Source organism: Hippocampus guttulatus, chromosome 8 (genome assembly GCF_054856545.1).
Source record: "Hippocampus guttulatus isolate MCC_2025c chromosome 8, RoL_Hgut_1.0, whole genome shotgun sequence".
NCBI classification, from domain to species: domain Eukaryota; kingdom Metazoa; phylum Chordata; class Actinopteri; order Syngnathiformes; family Syngnathidae; genus Hippocampus; species Hippocampus guttulatus.
Window position 1 is genome coordinate 21,820,391 of NC_141268.1, and position 19,954 is coordinate 21,840,344.

The following is a 19,954-nucleotide window of genomic DNA, read 5'->3' on the forward strand; positions in this document are numbered from 1 at the left end:
TAACCTAATCTGCTGACTGACACTCAATTGTGTAATCAAGACTGCAGTTAAGAGCAATCCTTGTTTCACTCTGACTTGCTGTTTACCCCACACTCCTTATCACTGGCAGTCTTGAGTCACTGGGGAGTGCCACTCTTGCATAACCTAACGTGACATGTTCAGTATGAGGTAAACATGACTCGACCATTCTCCGCTTTGTTTTTTTTTCATCGATTGGGGGCTTCAACAAAAATATGGTGCAAAAATAAGTTATTCATACCTGTAAGGTGGTTGGTGGGCGCTGTTTGCACCAATCAATGTCAGTTGATTCTTTTGACCAGTCAAATTCAGTAATTTGGACCAAGGGTTTTATCTTTTCTACAACTCCAAGTTAGTCATGCCACAATTACAACTTTGTTTCTGCTACAACTACCCATTTATTTTCAACAACTCCCAAGTTTCACTTGCTGCAACTGTGACACTTGTTTTCTACATTTACAAATAACCTTTGCACCAAATTTACCTGGACAATTGCAGGTTCGTTTGGCTATAACGACAAATTGGTTTTCTCAAGATATACACCCTTGCCGTTCTCACCAAATTAACGTCCATAATTAACGCCACAAGGTGGCATCGCAGGACCACATTGCCTTGGTAAAACTCAGGCACACCCAAATCATTAACGGGATGGATATATATATATATATATATATCCATCCCGTTCAATTTCAAAACGTTGAAGTCAAACTGATACGCAAATATGTATCCTGTGTGCCTATAGTTACAGTTGTGTCACCGGAAAACAAAATTGTTCAACGTATCCGCTTCAAAATAAAAGCGCAAAGTAGAGTCTTGTGGAAGCAGACCAAATGGTTTAATTCTGAGGAAATAAAAAACACTGCCACGATGGCACACTCATTCGTAAGTCATACAATAATTGCTTCATACACAGGAAAGGAAAATCCGACATTACCATTTTATCAGGCAGTCGCTCTAGTCCCAAATTAGCAATAAAATGTAATATCCAAACGGTGTTGACAAGAACTCACCGTAGCCTCTCAAGTCAGAAATGAGTTCTGCGTTTCCAAACCACGTCACGCTGTGACCGGACTAAATGGCGATGTGAGCGTTTTACTTGGAAAGGTTCCACAGCTGTATCCGCTCTGGGGAGGGAAGGGTTAACTGGGCACGGACCCTTTGGAAAGAAGCCACCCGGGCGTCCAATGCACCTTTGAATAAAACGCCTCGCCTTCTTTGACACTCGTTGAAGCCTTTTACTCGGACTGTCTTTGGTACCGGAGTAACCTGCGCTTCCGATCCCGCGTCTTAATCTCCTGCAAACGCGAAGATGTACTGCAAGCCAAAAGCAGCAAAGGTCAGAAAGACGGATCGATGTCCGTGATCAAGTAGACAGACAGCCCGTCCGAACAAAAACACCTTTATGCATGAACGCCGGCTGGGATTGGTCGTCACCTCGGTCTCCCCCCGAGGACTCAGGATGAGGAAATCGAAAATCATTCGAATGCTTTTTGCTTTAAGTCTCGGATGCTTCTTGATGGTCATTTTCTATTTCAACAGCAATCTAAAACCAGGTGAGTAGAACAAGGGCATCTCTCTCTCTTTCTCTCTCTCTCTAAAATATGTGTGAAATGTTGGCATTTATGTACACACTTTATATATGTACAGTAATACATATTATATATATATATACATACTTTATGTGTATGTCTTGATAGTCTACACAGTATGTAGGGTTGTCATGTCGTTGTATATATGCTTAAACATCCTTTATGTATGTATATACTGTATATACACACACATGTATGTATGTACTGCGTATACACACGTGGACCAGATTATTGGTATCCTTATGTTACTGAAAGAAAAACCCACAGTGGGCATAAGAATAACTGACAAAAGTAATAATTAACACAGAAATAATGAATATTAACTCATGGGAATCAAAAACTAGAATTTAAAAAAAAATCAACTCATGAAACAAAGTGTCAAGGTGGGTGACTGACTGGTTTGCACATCTGCTCCACAGTTCTGAGCCCGTGGGTTCAAATCTGGGCTCTGGCACTCCTTTGTGGTGTTGGCATCTCATCCCCGTGCTTGTGTGGGTTTTCTTCGAGTGCTCCCGTTTCCTCCCACATAACACAACCCCCCCCCCCCCCCCCCCCCCACACACACACACGGTCGATGATATGAACACTCTGAATTGTCATGGCTGTTTTCTCTATTTGTGCCCTGCGATTGGCTAGCAAGTGGGGACCAACTCAGGGTGTACCCCGCCTCTCACCCAATGACAGCTCCAGCACTGCGGCCACCCTGTTGAAGTTTATTGATTTATTTATCCTGGCTTGGAACCGACAATGGCTCCATATTGGGAAATTGGCCGGGAATCGAACCCAGGCTGTCTTCCTGAAAAGGAGCAGCATGTACTTCTGTCTTTTATTTATATGTCACATATATATTATGCAATACCGTGAAATCTATTCTCTGAGAAATTGGCTGGGGGGGAAATTTTCGTAACTGGAGAAAAGCAACAAAGCGGTTTGGGGAAGACAAAGAAAAACACAAATAAGCCCTAAAGTTGAGTTTTCAGCGTGATCCAAGGTGGAATTGAACCTAAAGCCCTTTTTTTTTTTTTTTCCTGTGAGGCAACAACCCCTCAAAACCATGCTCGGACTTGAACTCGGTGTGTCTGAACGAAGAGGTCGTGTTGTGCAATAGTCCACTTGGACTTTGTATATTTCCATGTCGTTATGGTTGTAACCCGGTGTATCACAGGAATCACAATTTCTGAAAACTTTTGTGAAGCTACACACCGCTAATGCTGAACTTTTAAAAGCACACACACCGAAATGATGCACAGATGCTATTTTGTGTCAACGTTACCAAAGCGTGAGAGCCCTTTTTCGAGACGCAAGGCAGCTGCGTTCATGCTTTTCATTTGGAATCATTGACGTCGCTGCTGCGGCTGTTGCTGTTGAGCAACCTCCAACTGGGTCCCAAAGCGGCTCCTAAAGCCGCAGCGACCCGGGTACCTGCAGACCCAGTTGTCGGCTGTTGACTGGGAACCGTTCGTAGCCCGAAGGCACGCCCAACACCGCTTAGAGGTCGTTCCCGAGTTGGGCCGACATTGCTGCCGCTTGTTTGGCTCATGGACACCCACGCTTGGGTTATACACTACCTCCGCTAAACCTGCAGTACTTCCAAAATTTGAATGAATTCCTACTTCTGCAGCAAACACAAATCCAACGTAGAACCATCCAAACACATTTATGGCCTAGAAATACGATGTAACACGCAGATATGAGGCGAGGAACCATTTTATTTGCAAACTGCGGATGATGACTGTTTCCTCAGCTGGGCGGGTAAATGCTAAAAGAAGTTCCAGCTGGCAGGTTGCGAGATTTGCCTGAACCCAACCTTTTCCAGGTCCTTTGGCCACGCACAATGGCCTCATTCAGACATACCTTGCAATATCCTGTGCCCATACCCCCCATAAAAAAAGACGTATGTATCCCATGCTGGTTGGAGGGATGTGGGCAGGGAGTTTGTGCTGAAAATGTGCAAAGTTTAACATGGGGCGAGAGTTATGTGTACAGTTGCGATAGATCCAAAAAGACCTGCCTCATGTGGTGCGCAAGAGCATACCATGCTGTCAGGCTCATCCAAAAATAGGCTGCTGCGCTTATGAAGTCGTTTTTTTTTTTTTTTTTTATGTGTGTGGCAAGTGGAAGCTCATGCATTCAATTTTGTAGTGTGCCAATGAAGTCAGTAACTATATCTAATCTAAAAGTCATTTCGTTGGAGAAAGCTTGAATGTTTTTTATGACAGTTGGACAAGATCTTTTGTGTGTGTGTGTGTGTGTGTGTGTTTGTTTGTTTTTGCTCAGCGTCAAAAACAAAAAAAAAGTGAGTCAAATGAAATAACCTAAGAATGAAATGGGCATACATGCCGTTGTCCACCAAAAGCATTTTATTTGCATTCATCAAACCTTCCTTTTGTTCTCTTTTGGCATCATCTGGAAAGCAAATTTAGTCTCGCTTTGACTAAAGCTGCCAGAGAACAGTTACAGATTAAAACAAACATCAACTGCCTGTCTTGATCTTTGATTCCATTATACGCGTTGAAGCAGCAAATCAGATTTTACACTGACAAGCGGAATTATACTTTCGTTTGACAGAATATGAGACTTGGAGATATGGACCATATCTTTTTGGGAGACCAGCTGTAGTTGCACCGATTTTACATTTTCGCCAAGAAAATAAAATTCTGATGAATGAATATGTCATCAGTAACCTTGGCAGACGCTAATGTTTCGAAAAGATAACCCGTGGTTTCGAGTATATTACTGGTGTGCCTGCGATATACTCACTTCACACATTCCTTGCCTGCAGGACAAGGAAGTTCAATTTTTAAATGACTTTTATTTTCCCATAAATGCCCCCAAACGTTTGCAAGAGATGATATGTTGCATATGCTTGCAAATGGTTTTGAATGTTACATCTGCATACAATCTTCTACACATCGGGACGCATGCTCGGCCTTCGCACTCACACCCTTAAAACGCAGACATTTGTGGGTAAAATGATCAGACTTTCCCTTGTACAGTGTCTCTCTCAGTTAAGCTTTTTGGCAGGAACGGCCATGGAGAAGTGAGGGAGGGGGGTGCTTCTCCCGGTGGGACCAACCCCCCCCCCCCCCCCAAAAAAAAAAAAAACAGAGGTCCGTTTATGACCGAGAAGGGACTAACACACATCGTCTTCTATGTATTTTGCATTGCCAAAGTTCCTGTTTCTGAATAGGTCGAGAGGAATGCAGAGGAAAGGCCTTTGCACGTTTGGGTCTTGACAAGACTCAACCAATACGAATGCGCCTTCCTTGCAATGCTCTTTGGGTGAATCTCAGTGCAACAGTGGGTGGGATGGGTTGGGGGATTTCAGAAACAGCAGATATGCTGCAGTCTTGGGGAAATGCATTCCACACCCAAAAATTGGAAAAATGAAAAAGAGATCACCCGGCAGTGTGCGCAAACTGCCTCCTGCCGCTGCTACTTTCGCCGAAAACAATATCCGCATTGTCACAGGCACCATTATCAGCTCCAAACACAAAGGCCATGGATAAAGCGCTTTTTTTTCCTACGCCTCCTTTTCTATTAGGCAAGCCTCCTCGCTGCCCATCTTCAAAACCCTCCTCAAAACTCGCTTGTATTCTTTGGCATTCAACTCAGCATGACTTAGATTTGTTCTTGGTTTTACTGTTTGGTGCTTTCTATCGTCTTTATTACCGATTTGTTTTACCGTTTATTGTATATGTTAAATTGCTCCATGTACAGCACTTTGTATGCAGCGATGGCTGTTTGAAAGCGCTCGATAAATACACTTGACTTGACTTGACTTCTCTTCTTTGCAACACGCACAAAGACCATTATGCCAAGAGCTAAATTTCAGCTCACTGTTGCCACGACAACAACCTGACACACACCAGTGACTTTCATGATTGGCGAAATCCAATGCACATTCTGTCGACAGCGTGTTACTCGTCGTGTGGCATCTTAGAAAACCGCGAAAACTGTACAGGACAGAAATAGCTTATATAAGAAAAGAATGTCCACTTTGAATTTTTTTTTTTTTTGTAGATACGATGAAATTGAAAATGTGAAATCAAAGCAACACTAATTCTAAGGTAAACCTTTCACTAGTTCTTTCCATTGTGGAAAGGGACAAAACGTTGTATTGCATGAGTTTGACAGCTCTGCGGGCATTTAAAAAAAGATTTGCCATCCTGGAGCTTGTGCTGACTGCACTGAATCTTGTTTTACAGGAAAAAAAGTGCATCTCTTTTGATTGAACGCAAGTATGAATGACTTCATGACTCATGAGGCAACTTATTCTTTCCAGTTAGCTGTCAGCAGTGGATTTTTTCCCCCCCCAAGTAGGTCATCCTAAAGTATCCCTTTCACTTCAAAATAAGCGCTCAAAAAATAGCCTCAAGCTGATGCGAGTACGGTAGTTTTTTTTTTTTTTTTTTGTTCTCTGCATCCAAGCCACCCCTGTGCTCATTTTCAAAGGGAAAGAGGGGAAACGACAGTAGCCGCCCTCGTTTAAAGGTTTGCATGTGTCCGTCCTTTTCCCTCGGATCATGTCCGTGTGTTCAGTCCAAATTTCAGTTGAACATTAATAGTTGGGATTACACTGCTGGAAATTGCTTTGGCCTGTTTTTCATCTTGCAGCTGTCTCTGCAGATGTCAGATTTCCCTGGAAGGGAGCTCTACGAGGTATAATTTTGTTTTTTGTGCGCTCACGATTACAGTTTTGGCATTGGTGTGTTTTTCTTCGACTTAAAAAAAAAAATCTAATAGAAATTGCAGAAAAAAAAAAATCAATACTGTTTTTCCATGTCTATCAATATAAACATGATGGCGTTTATGTTACAACATACCTGCACCCTCCCTCGTCTCATAATTTGCTGGGGAGAGTCCGACATTCTCGTCTTCCGCCTGGTTCAAATAGCAGAAGCAAAGAAAGCAAAGAAGCAAAGGCAGATTGTGCAAATCCAAGCCAGAAATTTGACCCGCGTGACCTCTGATGTACATTTCTCGACACAAACGCCTCCGCCTCCTGCCAGCTACCAATACCTCTCCATTGGGATATGATTTTTTTTGGTTGTTGTAAACAAAATAAAAGTCCATTTTCCATCCCGCTCTGTCTCCTCCAAGCCAGTAATTTCATGCCAACATCTTGTCGTGCACCATTAAAGCAGCATGACATCAAATGCAAAAAATATTGAGGTGCACATCTGTTTTTTTTCCTTTTTTTTGCTGTCTCTAATCCTACCACCCCCCCCCCCCCCCAAAACTAGTGACATAATTCATATATGGTGTGAGCTATAGACTTTAAATGGGAAGTGTCTAGTCAGCCTGCATTCATCTCTTTTTTTTTTTTTTTTTCCATTGTTACACTACCAGTGTTGCGAAAAGCCACATCCTAATTTAACTTGATCGGCATATTTTCCTCATGTGGACCTACCTGATGCTTTCACTCCACATGTTTTTCCATCTTGGTTCCTTCCGGCATATTTTAATGACTGGTACTTTGTTTCCTTCCCAGCCTCAGCCTCGGAGCAACTTGGGGAAAGAAGCGATGGGCAGAAACCCAGGAGGAGTCCTCTGCAGACACTTTATGGCGGCGACCAGGTTAAGTGTCACTTCACGGGCTCCATCGCAGCCGCTAAAAACGCTTGGCTTTTCATACACGGCATAACACAGAGAGAGCGCTCTCATGAGATATGCGATTTCAGTGCCTTCCACGCTATCAGCAATTCCAATCGCCTAATGTGTCGAGTAAATCCGGAAAAAAAAAATAAAAAGGGATTACGTTTCAAATAATTGCCTCATCAAAGTTGTTTAATATATTTTAAAGTGAAATGTGTTGAGGTGTCAGCATTAAAAGTATACGCATGTGCCTGGTGTTGAGTTATCTTCCTTCCTTTTTTTAGTTTTTTTTAAATGAATCCCAGAAACGTTTGCCTTCACAGTGTGAGTCCCGCGTTAAATATCAGTCCCGCTGTTTCCGCTGATGCCTTTGCCTGAGAGCATGCAGCTCTTGAGGGAGATTCAGATTCCTCCGCTAATTTTCAGCATTTCCCGCCCAGAACATCCAGTGCTCGCTCAGTGGGGCCAGTCGCTCAGGACTCAAGTGTCCTCTCAGATGCAATGAACACAACAGAAATCTTTCTAACCAAATCCCCCCCCCCCCCCCCCACCTCCTCCACCCCCTTCCCCTCTGTATTAGGAAACGAGCCATACTTCCATTTCAGCAACTCCATGATTTAGAGCCGCAATTTTATTGGGCTCCTCAGTAGCTACAATTGGGCACTGAGAACGGTCGGCGTCATTGCTACCAGTGAAATTCATGCAGCATTTATCAATTCCATGCAGTATTCATCATGTCTATACAATTTATTTGTCTTACGGTACTTTACCCTCGATTATGTGCATTTCTAGACATCATCTCGCCACTTATACTGACAACGCTAGTCTGCACTATTCCCTCGGCTGTGTTACATTTGACCCGACGTTTACATTTTACTTGTGTAAAACTGTTTTTAGCCCCTTCCATATGCTTAGTGTGCTGGTTGAACAAATATTAAACTATACAGTATGTTCATTTCTTTTTTTCTTAAATATAAGCGTGAGTGTGGTTGTATAAGAACCCGTGCTTTTGAATCCGAGCCAGTATGTGCATGTTTATGTAAAATGGCTCTCAAAGTTGAGTTTAGTCTCGGTTGTATTTTTCATGCCAATCACTGACACATTTATACTTTTGTTTCGGAAAAAAAAAAAGAGGCTCAAACATCTTTGCTGAATTAGCTCGGTGACATTTATTGATGTGTTTGGCTTGGCAGTGTCAAGCTGCAGAGAAAGAAGAACTCGGCGGCTTTCCTGTGGGATTTTAATGCAAAAGAAAGGGGAAAAAAAGCTGACTTGGGACTTTTAGATGCATAGTATAGAAGGCACGGCGGTGAGATTTATGTTTCATTGGCATATTCAGTGTCATACTGCCAATTTCATTTGAAATGACCTTATTGTGCTGCTCTCGCGACACTTGGCTACGTGCGGCTGGACGGGCGGCATGCTCTTGTTCCGACAAAAGGCAAACGTGTGAGTGCGCTCAAAGGGCGAAAGCAGTGGTGTAGTGGGGATTTTTTAAGTGGGTGTACGCGATTCTGGGATGTTCTATATATACATACAGAACATCAATCATAGGCTACAACACCAGTTGAACGAACGTTAAATTTAATGTTTTACTACTCCAAAAAAAAATAAAAAATCCTTTGCTCTAGGAAATAGACCATAACATCGAATTGATATATGATCAAATATGAACTTCTTCACAACTTTTCAATGAACACATTAAACTTTGTTTGGAATTGATGTATCTTCCCAGGAAGGCATGCATGACACTTGTGATTGAACCTGTATGGAAACTCACAGTGTCATGAACAATTGGAGGATTCCCAAGTGTTGACATCGAGGTTTATGCATTTGGAGATAACCTCAAGAAAAAGATGCTTCCAAACAAACCATTAAATGATTAAAATCAAACGACTCTACATTAGGAATCTTTGGAAACAAAAGAAGTGAGATGTGCACAGATCTTGGCATCAAAAAAGAAACATGGCCGCCATCCAGCAGTGACTTCTATAGAATGCCATTTCCACCACACTGAATGTTTCATTTTTTTTTTGTCCCCTCTGTTTGTCATTGTGAGTGTACTGAGGAATCTAATCCTGCACTTGTGTTGCCCTGTCGCTCTATTTATTTTGTGTCTTGAAAAAGCCCAGCACATTCGTTAGCTGAGCACATTCTTTAGCTTTGCAGGCGCTTTAGCTTAGCGCATGCTCAAGAGGCATGTGGAACCCCACCACAAGAGCTGAAAATGAGTCCGTGAAAAGAACGCATCTGCGAGGGGATGTCAGCCGTGCTCCGCTTCGGTTCCGTTGGTCATGATTTCACTTAGCGAGAGTGCTTCATCGTCACTGTCGGAATTTCATGTTTGACATGAGCTACCTTGGAAACCGCCGAGGCATCGAACCCGCGAAGGCCGTGTGGTCTGACGAGAGCTGCACACGAAGCACAAAAATATCCGCCGAGGTAGTCTTGCTATCTGCTGGCAAATACAGAGAGCCACACAGAGTGTCAAACTGAGGCTCGGCAGTCCAGCAGACTAAGCAAATGAAAGAAGTAAATCGGGTGTTTGTGTCACACGAAGGACAAGTTGTACTTGAGAGCGGCACGTTACGACACTATGAATGTTATTTTAATGGTTTACATGTTGCAGCACAGGCACTCGCCTGCTTTACTCCAATCTCAAATACCGGGTGCAGAATTGCACGTTCACGCTACCAGATTGCACGTGCTCTTGCTTAGCGTGTTTTTGGTCTACTAAGATTACGATCTTTTGCTAAGATCCCAAATAGCCCCTACTAGAGTGTTCGTTCGCTCACTCATTTCATTCGGACTTCCAAATGAAAGGTTACAGTTTTCAAAGCACATTTTTTTCTCCCCCCCCCCCTTTTGTAGGTCGAGTCAGCAGTGCAGGCCATCCATCAAGGCCGACGGGAGTTTTTAGAAGAAGCCTGTCGCTCCTACACCCGAAAGCGTCGCGTCCTTATCCCGGAAGACCTTAAGCACGTCATTGTGGATGACCAGCACGGTTTGCTGTACTGCTATGTACCCAAAGTGGCCTGCACCAACTGGAAACGAGTACTCATGGTCCTGACCGGCGCGGCCGGATCCCGCCGAGACCCGCTGGAGATACCAGCGAACGAGGCCCACGTCTCGGGAAACCTGCGCACCTTGTCCGAGTACTCGGCTTCCCAGATCAACCAGCGCTTGCGCTCCTACTTGAAGTTTGTGTTCGTACGCGAGCCGTTCGAGCGGCTGGTGTCCGCTTACCGCAACAAATTCACACGGAGCTACAACACGGCTTTCCACAAACGATACGGCACCAAGATCGTACGCCGGCACAGGGCCAACCCGCAGCCAGACGCTCTGGAGAATGGCGACGACGTCTCCTTTGACGAGTTTGTGTATTACCTCGTGGACCCGGCCACCCAGATGGAGGAACCCTTCAACGAGCACTGGGAGCGGGTGCACTCGCTGTGCCACCCCTGCCTCATCCACTACGACGTGGTGGGGAAATACGAAACGCTGGAGCAGGACTCCAGCTACGTGCTACGGCTGGCCGGCGTGGAGGACCGGGTCCGATTTCCCGCCTCGTCCAAGAGCGCCAGGACTACGGGAGAGGTGGCAGCGCAGCTCTTCCTCAACATCAGCCCCTTCTATCAGAAGAAGCTGTATAACCTCTTCCGCATGGACTTCCTCTTATTTAACTACTCCGTGCCAGCATACCTCAAGTTGTGACGAGCCAGAGGGGGCGCCTTGGGCATCCGCAGACGAAGATGCCGTCGGACAACACCAATAAAGCGGACGATTGCCGACCAAGTGTGTACGTACTTTTGTTTGCACAGGCGAACCATTGCATTGTCGGCGCAGCCGAGTTAAACGCAAGGTGAAACTCGCTACGAATTCACATTGGACTGTAAAGAGTGATCAAGTGAGTACTCGTCTGTGATTGTGTGAGCAATTTTGTTTCCAATTTGACGTGTTTCTCCCCCCGGTGAATTCGCACGACAAATGTGATTTGTCTTTTGGGGGGTGAGGTGACATCACAATAGCACAATGAATGTTTACGATCGCATTTGGACAGCGAATGTTTCATACGTGCCTTTTGACGGTCAATCCCCAGAGAAAATAATTGTGCCTGTGTTTCATTTTCTAATGTTGTTAGAATTTTTTTTTTTTAATTTATTGTGCTATTTTTGACTGAATTGCATCATATCAGCCCAAAAAAATTCTTGGCATCATTCTCAAATAAATGTCACCTAAGCAACACAATTTATTGGATGAAGTATGACCGCAACACTAGAGCATGACAATCCTAATATTTAGATACAATTCTAAACACAAACCTAAAAAAAAAAAAAAAAGTTTATTTAAATACATCACACAGACGTGCATCAGCTTTGAGCAAACAGTTCAAAGAAGTGTGTGTACGCTCTCTCCTCCAGATGTTTTGGAACAGTGAAAACAATCCCTTTATTGACACAATAGTCTGAAACCATTTGGGTTTGACATCAAAAAATGACTACGAGCTTAGCAGTTGATCTTTTCTTTCCAGGTACTTGCATCGACATTTATTGTGCTGTTTAAAAGAACTGACCAATATTTTATGCGAGTTGATATTATGAAACCTGTGACTGACTGTGGAGAGACAATCACTCTACCACTGAGCCATCCTGCCGCTACCCCCCATGACCTTTCCAATACTTTTGTTTTCAACAAAAAATCTGGTGTTCCTTTACCAATGCTATTGTATGGAAAACAGTAAATGCCCGCAACCAAAAGTGGACATGTTGATCTCTTGTCTCATATTCTTCTTTTCACGTCAAACTCAATTGTTTTCGGTGTACACAACTATGTCAGGCTACGAATTGAGCGAGCAACTACGGAAACTAGTGCGCAATAACCTTATTTTGAGAGCGTTTCACCACCTTCCACAATAAACACGTGTATTCCACGGATTTTGGATTCGTATTAAAGTTGAGGCAGTAACTCTGAGATGAGCAAGACCAAACCAACTCTTCAAGTCTGACCTCCCCACTGACATTCAACGGCAAAATAGTTCTGTAAAGCGCTTTGTTACAGCCGAAGTTGTTGTGAAAGCGCGATATCAATAAATATGTACTGTGTGGAGTTTGCATGTTCTCCCCGGGCCTGTGTGGGTTTTCTCCGGGTGCTCCGGTTTCCTCCCACATTCCAAAAACATGCATGGCAGGCTGATTGGACGCTCTAAATTGTCCCTAGGTGTGAGTGTGAGCGTGGTTGGTTGTTCGTCTCTGTGTGCCCTGCGATTGGCTGGCAACTGATTCAGGGTGTCCCCCGCCTACTGCCCGAAGACGGCTGGGATAGGCTCCAGCACCCCCCGCGACCCTAGTGAGGATCAAGCGGTTCGGAAATTGGATGGATGGATGGATGGATGGATGGATGGATGTATTGTATTGTAAAATGCTCCATTTTCCCTTCCATCCGATAAATATCTTGTTATGAAGTAGACCATCATCTATACTAATGTGATATTTGTTTCTAGACACATTTATACTTGCGTTGGTAATTACCATCAACCGGCGATCGACTCTTATACAGCATTATTTTCCCGTAAGTAGGTTAGCTTTGAAATTTAAGGTCAGCAGGTACATAGCTATGGTACTTTGAGTCGCGTGTCTGAGTCTACGGACCTAAATAGCTCTATACCAAGGCCTACGTGACAACTAAAATATTGTCTCACATACCGTATTTTCCACACTAAAAGGCGCACTGGATTATGAGGGGCACCTTCAATGAATGGCCTATTTTGTAATTATTTTCATTTATTGCATTATAAAATGCAATCTACAATGCATCCACTAGATGGAGCTACGCTCAAGGAAACACCAACAGAACGATCAAATGTCAGTAAAACCTATTTAATAAAGCAGTGACACAGTTCACTTAACCAACAGCAAGTTATAACATTGACTCGTTAACGTTGAACTTTCTTGCCGCTGCTCTATTTTGCTCTATTTCCGTGTTCAACTGCGAAACCGATCGTCTTGGATTTGAACTCTGCAGTGTATGCATGTCTCTAGCAAGGAGCCATTTTGGGGTCGACATATTACCGGAATGACCATACACAAGGCGCATCGGGTTTTAAGGCGCGCCGTGAGCTTTTAAGAAAATGGAAGGCTTTTAGGTGCGCCTTTTAGTGCGGAAAATAAGGTAATTAACCGCCCAGTAGAAAGTGCTGAATGTGTTTTACTTTCCACTTTTTTTTTTTTTTTTGACAGCACTTCCATCCTAGCTTGGATTTTCCTGACATAGTCGCATGTTTACTCCCAGAGCCTTACTCAACACATCTTACCGAAGGATGGCTTTCGTCACCCAGAAGGTAGGTGACGAAAGTCCCTAACTCGAAAGTCCCGCATGATCGTACGGGTCCCAGTACATCGATGCTGTCGATCAAATCCCGACCCCTCAAGAGCTGATCTGGTGAATCAGTCGGAAGCTTAGGGCCAGAAAAGCCGTTCCCAGCAGGTCACCCAGTGCTGTCAGGTAGGGGATGGAGAAGTTGTCTGGGTCCAAGCCCCTTCGCCACAGCCACCTCACCATCAGGTTGGCGGCGTGCAGAAGAATCACCACCTGGTCAATGACAGCAGCGATGATGAGAACTCTCGCCAGGAGATCCTCAATTTGTTCGAGTCTGCTGTCAGATGTCGGTGGGGGGGGAGGGTGGGGGGATCGGGTCTCGGCAGCACATCTGTCAGGTTTATGGAATTACTGCGTCACCTATCAGACGTGAACTAAAAACTCATCAGGTGTCAGGGGGGTGGGGGGGGGGGGAGTTTGTCACGTTTATGGAAATTCACCGTGGCTTGGAAAATATCTGTCAGGTCTAAGGAAGAACACCAGCAAGCATCATACAAGATGGTCTGAAAGAGCAAAGCATCAGATGAAACTTGGTCACAACGAAATGACATGCGGAGAGATGGACACTCAACGTGGTCTGAATGTATGGCGGGTGTTGGTTTGTTCATGCCTTTCTTCAATTGAATTTGGATTATTCACATATCGCTAACACTGCACGTGACGCTAACACTGCACGTGACCTAGCATAGCATTAGCGATACGCCGCGTTTTTATTTATAAGTATTGCAATATGGAATACAGTGTCAACGTATTGACTTCTATTTCAGCAGAAACTAGATGAGAATTCCACTGAAGCAGTAAAAAGGATCTCACCTGAAGCAACGCTGCAGACAGGTAACAAACGACAAAGGCAACTGTCATGGCCGTGTGCCCTGCCTGCGCAAGATGGATCACGTATAGGAAAAGAAGGTGACCTGGGACGACCAGCATGGCTAGGACTCTGGCTGACTTGGAATTCAGATCTGAACAGATGCAGGAAGAAAAATAACTAGATTTTGCTTACCTTTACGAAGCGGTCAAACTACAATGCTACGACAAACACACAAACACATTTGTCCGTTCAACATTTGTCAGTCAAGTGGCACGTATAATTGTCTCTCTTCACCTGAAGAAAAGAAAGTAGCAAAGGGTCCAGGACAGTCCGTGGTGATTTTGAATGGCAGAGCTCCAGGAATGCTCCAATAGTGAAGATAGGTAGACATCCTGCTGGCTTGAATGGCAACCAGATTTCCTCCAACACCTACATTAAAAGAAAAAATAAAATATAAAAATGGCGATATCAATGTTAGCCATCGAGAGAGAATTGGCTTACACCAGAGGAAAAAGGAGCTCGTCTTGACAAAGGTTCACACAACATCCGTGTAGTTCAGTGCGTGAAGATTAATCGCTACTGACCATTGATAACCGGAGTGAACACGGCCATTCCTTCGAAGTTTGGATTGCTCACGGTCTTATCCAGAATCAGGCCACCCACACTGCGCACAACACGAACCAAACCAATGGCATGATCTTGTCCGAGAAGGAGAGAATGTCAAATTGGCCATTCACCTGCTGAGTGACATGGCCAAAATAACGGGCTGCCAGCCTGACTTCAGGACTTCTGCGATGGGTGGAGACTGGCGGGCAACGAGGACCCACAATGGCGCAAGGAGCAGGAAAAAGGCACACACTACAACAGGCAGGTACCATGTGTCTGGATGTTTTAAGAGCACAAAATCTCATATCACATTCTCTTTATAAATAAACAAACAAATACCAGTGCACAACAAATCTCATTAAATCTCATGAATTTTCCCTGGAAAGTTTTCTGGGGAAGCGAGACGTCAACATTTCCGCATCCCCTAATTGCACTCTCACCTCTGTAGCAGAGGAAAAACCTGCTGACCGCAGCGAGCAACGACAGAGTGATGACGTCGCCCAGGCTGGCAGCGATGGGCGTGGCTACGTTATCCGGGTTGACGCCCACTCTCTTGGAGCCGATGATCACGGCCACCATCACGAGGCCTGCTCGTGTTGCAAGATCATGACCACGCGGTTATTTTGGGATGTGTCCTGCATCTTCTGTCGGTTGTCTGACCTAGAGACAGCGCCGCAAGAAAGGCAGCGGTGACACTGCTGGCGCACAGGATGGCGGCGTGGACAACATCCACTCGACCTCTCGTCAGGCCCCCGAGACTCACTGCTGCCACAGCCGCCAGGAAACCGACCGCTGTGGCCTGGACCTTCATGGGAATACATTGTGTTACCTTTTTCCAGTATTTTTATGACAGTGAAACTCCTCTACAATGAAACCTACATGATTTCGTTGAAGAGGAGTTTCACTGTTTCACCCCATTCATCCCTGACCTCAATAGAAATACTTTCACCGCGCATCATCATTTTTGACTTTCACAAGGAATGGACAGATGGATACCTATAACCGGCCTTATTTGAACATATTGAGCACGGTCGAATCGGCGTGAGAAGCATTTCTCACCTGGATGAGAGCCAAATTGCAGCACAGTGTTCTCCACTGCCGCTGAGGTTCCTCCAGCTGCCCGGTGTTGGCCTGCACGTGAAAGCATCGCAACAAGTGCCCTTGTGGAATTTGGGGACATTTTACATTTGTTCTACAATACAATACAATACATCCTACGCACTGTGGATGTCAACGTTTTTCCTTGGGGGGAGGGGGGAGGGGAGTTTGTGTGTCTCTGTGTAGAATTGTGTTTGCGCTCACTGCTGTCGACAGTCTGGATGCCAACGTCATCTCCAGATTCCCTTTTAGTCCCACCAGGGCTGGAACCAAGATAAAAACCTCGGAGATCTCTTGAAAGACCGTCCAGTGCTGGAAAAGAAACGCCACAAAAATAGAAATCGCATGTCATTTTTTGATTCGATGAAAATTGAGCGGATCGTGTCTTTGTCAGTTCCAAGGTGACTTGGATCATCGGTTAACCAGCCTGAAACCCTTCATCTGCTATTATTAGCCAAAGTCTGCGTTCTTGTACAATCTTTGCAGTAGGCTAAACTATTCAGCAGATGTTTCGTTCAGTGGAGATTTTCTAAATTCTGATAACGCACGCAGGTCGCAAAAGGACGTACTCAAACTCTGTACTTAAGTAGCGGTTAAGAATCTAGCTAAAGATTCTGGCAAAATTCGAAGTAATCATTCAACTTGTTTACTTCAGTAAAAGTAATGAAAAATACACACTGTAATATACTTACAAAAGTGGAGGTGATATTTCTTTATTTTATTTTTGCTGTCGTTCATATCCGGTGCCCATTTTGGTAACATCGGTGCTATTATCGAGCGCTTCAATGTCTGCCCTGGAAACAAAACTCCAGCGCCAGACGGGTCACTGCCATGACTGCTCGGGTCTTGACTGAAAATCTTCTGTTGGTCTCCCAAAGGACTGCTCGAGGCAAATATCCAACAGCTCTTGCGGGAACACTTTTGGAACAAATCTCTTGCACCAGGATCACTTGCACCAGGTCTCTTTTGCAAACGGTGGCAAAAGGCTACTTGAAACCACTTGAAAGTAGGAAGCGCACACGAGACACGTGACAACACGTCTGCGAAGCCTCTTTGAACACTTTGAAACTAACCCACACACACACACACACTTTCTCTCTCACACACACATACACACGCACTCCTCACGCTTCACTTTTGAGTAGCCGGGCGGCTGAGGCCGAGCGCTGGAAGCCTGGCCTGTCACGGGGCCTAAAAAGGGTCCATGTCCGGTGGGACAAGGACATCCAGAAGACCAGGAGCTTCTTCTCAGTCCTCATGTGCCCCTTGTCCTCCGTCTCCGTCCACAGCTCCCTCTCTTGGGGAAGCTGAAGCACCTTCCTCAGTTTCATCAGGGGGATGGGGGGGGGGGGCAGTATTCACGGCAGCAAATCACAGGAAAAGGTACTTCGGGATGGAAAGGTCAGTCACAAAGTCCGCGATGAAGGAAGAAGAGAGGCAGAATCGGAATGTGCCCGTAGCGGGAGCAAGGCTGCGGATTGTGCGGTCACGATGAACAGCATTCTTCTATCTCGGCATTCCTCGTCGTCTCGATTGTTTTTCAGAGGGTGCTGCTGTTCTGCCGCCCACCCACTCCCCCCGTGACTCTTTGCGTAGCCCCTCCTTCCTCTGCTGTTCAACGTGCTTGGTGGTGGGTGACGCATCTCCAAGCAGCAGGTGCTCTACCTGTCCCTGACACGTGCTGCAGCAGACTTCTCTCTGACGGAGGGGGGGCGGGGGGGGGGGGGGGGGTTAATTAAAAATCAGTATGCTCACCTTTTGAAAAGTACCATGACTTTATTGAGTAGTGTTGACCTTTTTTGTAAACTGCACACATATGAATGTGGGGAAGAGAAATCCCGCAGACCCCCCCCCCCCTACACACACACACATTTCTCACATACACACACTCAATATGACTCAGCTAAAATGTTGACTTTGGGACATGGGACATTGCCTGAGTGGTTCTTTGTTCTCTGCAGCGCCCCCGTCTGGCTTCTAGCTGTAATTGGAATAATGAGGCTGCGGAAGAATGGCACAGTTACACAAAGTCTTTAAGCGTCTTGGACCACGGGACATGCGGCGTAGCAAATGGATAGAGTGATGGATATCTGACTCAAAATGTCATTTGATATATTCACAATACTCCTCGCGTAATTATTTGTCTATCGGGTGTATCTTTATTCCATTTAGGATGACGGGCTCTTTGTCGGAGTGTCAAAGTGTATATTTGACTGCGTAGTTGTCCTTGTTTGCACGGAGCGCGGTCACCCGCAAGGTCACTGCGACCGCCAAACAGCTGAAGCTCACAAATCAAATCTTGGCCCGTCAAAGAGACAAGTCAGACAGCGACAGAGAGAACACGGCGACAGATGTTCACAGCTCGCTGAAGCCCGGTAGCTGTCTCGAACAAGGAGTTTGTTTCAGATGACAAAACAGATGGAAGCGAGACTTAGATTCGTTTGGCACAAAGTGAGCAAGTGTCTATCTTTGGACTGGTGCATTTCTTATAGTCTTTCGTATTCAAGGGAAGATCTGATTTGTCTTGTGAAGGAGGTACAGCCTGGACGAAGCACCTGTCCATCACATGTGTGACACAAAGGAGAAAGACGACCTCTTGCCGAAGATGCTTTGCGTGTTTGGGGAAGGTGTACCTTCAAGCACGCCAGTATTGGGTCCACAATGAAAAAATGCTACCCAGCAAATGCTTATTCATCGAAATGTGTCATCAATCGAAGTGTATTCATGACATTTTCAAATTCCGTCCAAGCTACCGATGATATTGCAATTCCATATCCAACAAATGGCTACAAAAGTTATTTGGTGTCACTGACCTGCACTTGGTCCAGCAGAATGCCGGCCGTCACCATGCCGAGGCCAGCCAGCACAAACGACGGCATCACCTGCAGGCAGATCATCCGGGAAGATTCCTTTGGTGCCGGAAGGGGGAATTTTGCCTCAAGCATGACCGCGGCATCAGCGCGGCCTTAACCTTGCGGGCTAACTTCCAAAATGCCGACACCGGTGAAAGATCAGTTCCCTGCTCAGGTTGTCGTACCACAAATTGCCGCTCTCACGGTCACCCGTGGGTGTTGCCCACCTTTTGCTCAAAGTCCGCTTGGGCAGGCTCCAGCTCCCCATAAACCTGAAACAAAGAAGCAGATTGGAAAACGCGCAGATGAAAGGATATCTGTGTATGGACAGTATGTCGGCTGACAATTGGTAAAAGGAGCTTTTATCACACCGTCATACAATCTTTGAACAGTTTTTGATCTGGATGGATGGATGGTCAGGGCTCTGAATTTAGAGAAACTGCCTCCTTTCTTCTTTTTTTTTGTTACATTCAGATGTTTTGAGACTTTTTGGATACTGTCTAACAAAAAGTTTGCATAGCTCCACCTTCCAGTGAGACCATTAAAAACGTTTTAGCCTTTTCAATAGATCGTTTTTTCGATTTTCAAATCATTTTAATCCGCATGTATGAGACGCGATTAAAAAAATAACACATCAGTCCTTGTTCTTTTGATGGCGGCGCGGGCACCCGCAGCGGCTCCTCTTGTTGTCTTTTTGTCTGGTTTTAGAGGGAAGAAATTTCATTTTTGACAATAAAGTTGTACTTGACTTGACTTGACTTGCTTTTGTGCTTTCATCGGTAACAGCCCGCATGGGTGGACGTTTCCTTCTTTTGGTATTTTCGTAGCTGACATAAGGGGTGTTCACACGGCAAGATTTGGTCCGGTGCTACGCCGGGGCTGCCCCAGTAGAGCGTTCACACGTGCAAATTAGCTCCGGCGTAGCCCCGGAAAACAGCTTACACCGGAGCAAATTTGATCCACCTCAGGGAGGTGGTTTAAAAATTTGCTCCAGAGCAAATGCTCGT

At 45.2% G+C, this 19,954-nt stretch overlaps 2 protein-coding genes across 6 annotated transcripts; one reads left to right on the forward strand and one right to left on the reverse strand.

Annotated features, from left to right (window-relative positions):
• Positions 1 to 1,148: 1,148 nt before the first annotated feature.
• Positions 1,149 to 11,975, forward strand: LOC147201844 (carbohydrate sulfotransferase 11-like). The gene is made up of 3 exons (XM_086116993.1): positions 1,149 to 1,571; positions 7,102 to 7,187; positions 10,077 to 11,975. Exons 1-3 carry the CDS (start codon positions 1,421 to 1,423, stop codon positions 10,917 to 10,919), a joined length of 1,080 nt encoding a protein of 359 aa, XP_085973119.1. The 5' UTR covers positions 1,149 to 1,420; the 3' UTR covers positions 10,920 to 11,975.
• On the reverse strand, positions 11,628 to 19,160 carry LOC147201845 (solute carrier family 41 member 1-like). Of its 5 annotated transcripts, XM_086116990.1 has the most exons (11): positions 18,909 to 19,159; positions 16,300 to 16,407; positions 16,057 to 16,128; positions 15,658 to 15,802; positions 15,438 to 15,584; positions 15,129 to 15,273; positions 14,976 to 15,055; positions 14,686 to 14,820; positions 14,495 to 14,542; positions 14,394 to 14,404; positions 11,628 to 13,793 (listed from the first exon to the last, which is right to left on the reverse strand). In XM_086116990.1, the coding sequence occupies exons 1-11, from the start codon at positions 19,038 to 19,040 to the stop codon at positions 13,629 to 13,631; spliced, it is 1,188 nt and encodes a 395-aa protein (XP_085973116.1). In that variant the 5' UTR covers positions 19,041 to 19,159; the 3' UTR covers positions 11,628 to 13,628. The 5 variants fall into 5 exon arrangements, with proteins under 5 accessions (XP_085973116.1, XP_085973115.1, XP_085973114.1 ...); XM_086116989.1 differs by having other exon boundaries at positions 14,394 to 14,542; positions 15,129 to 15,249; positions 18,909 to 19,157; XM_086116988.1 differs by having other exon boundaries at positions 14,394 to 14,542; positions 18,909 to 19,157.
• Positions 19,161 to 19,954: the final 794 nt, after the last annotated feature.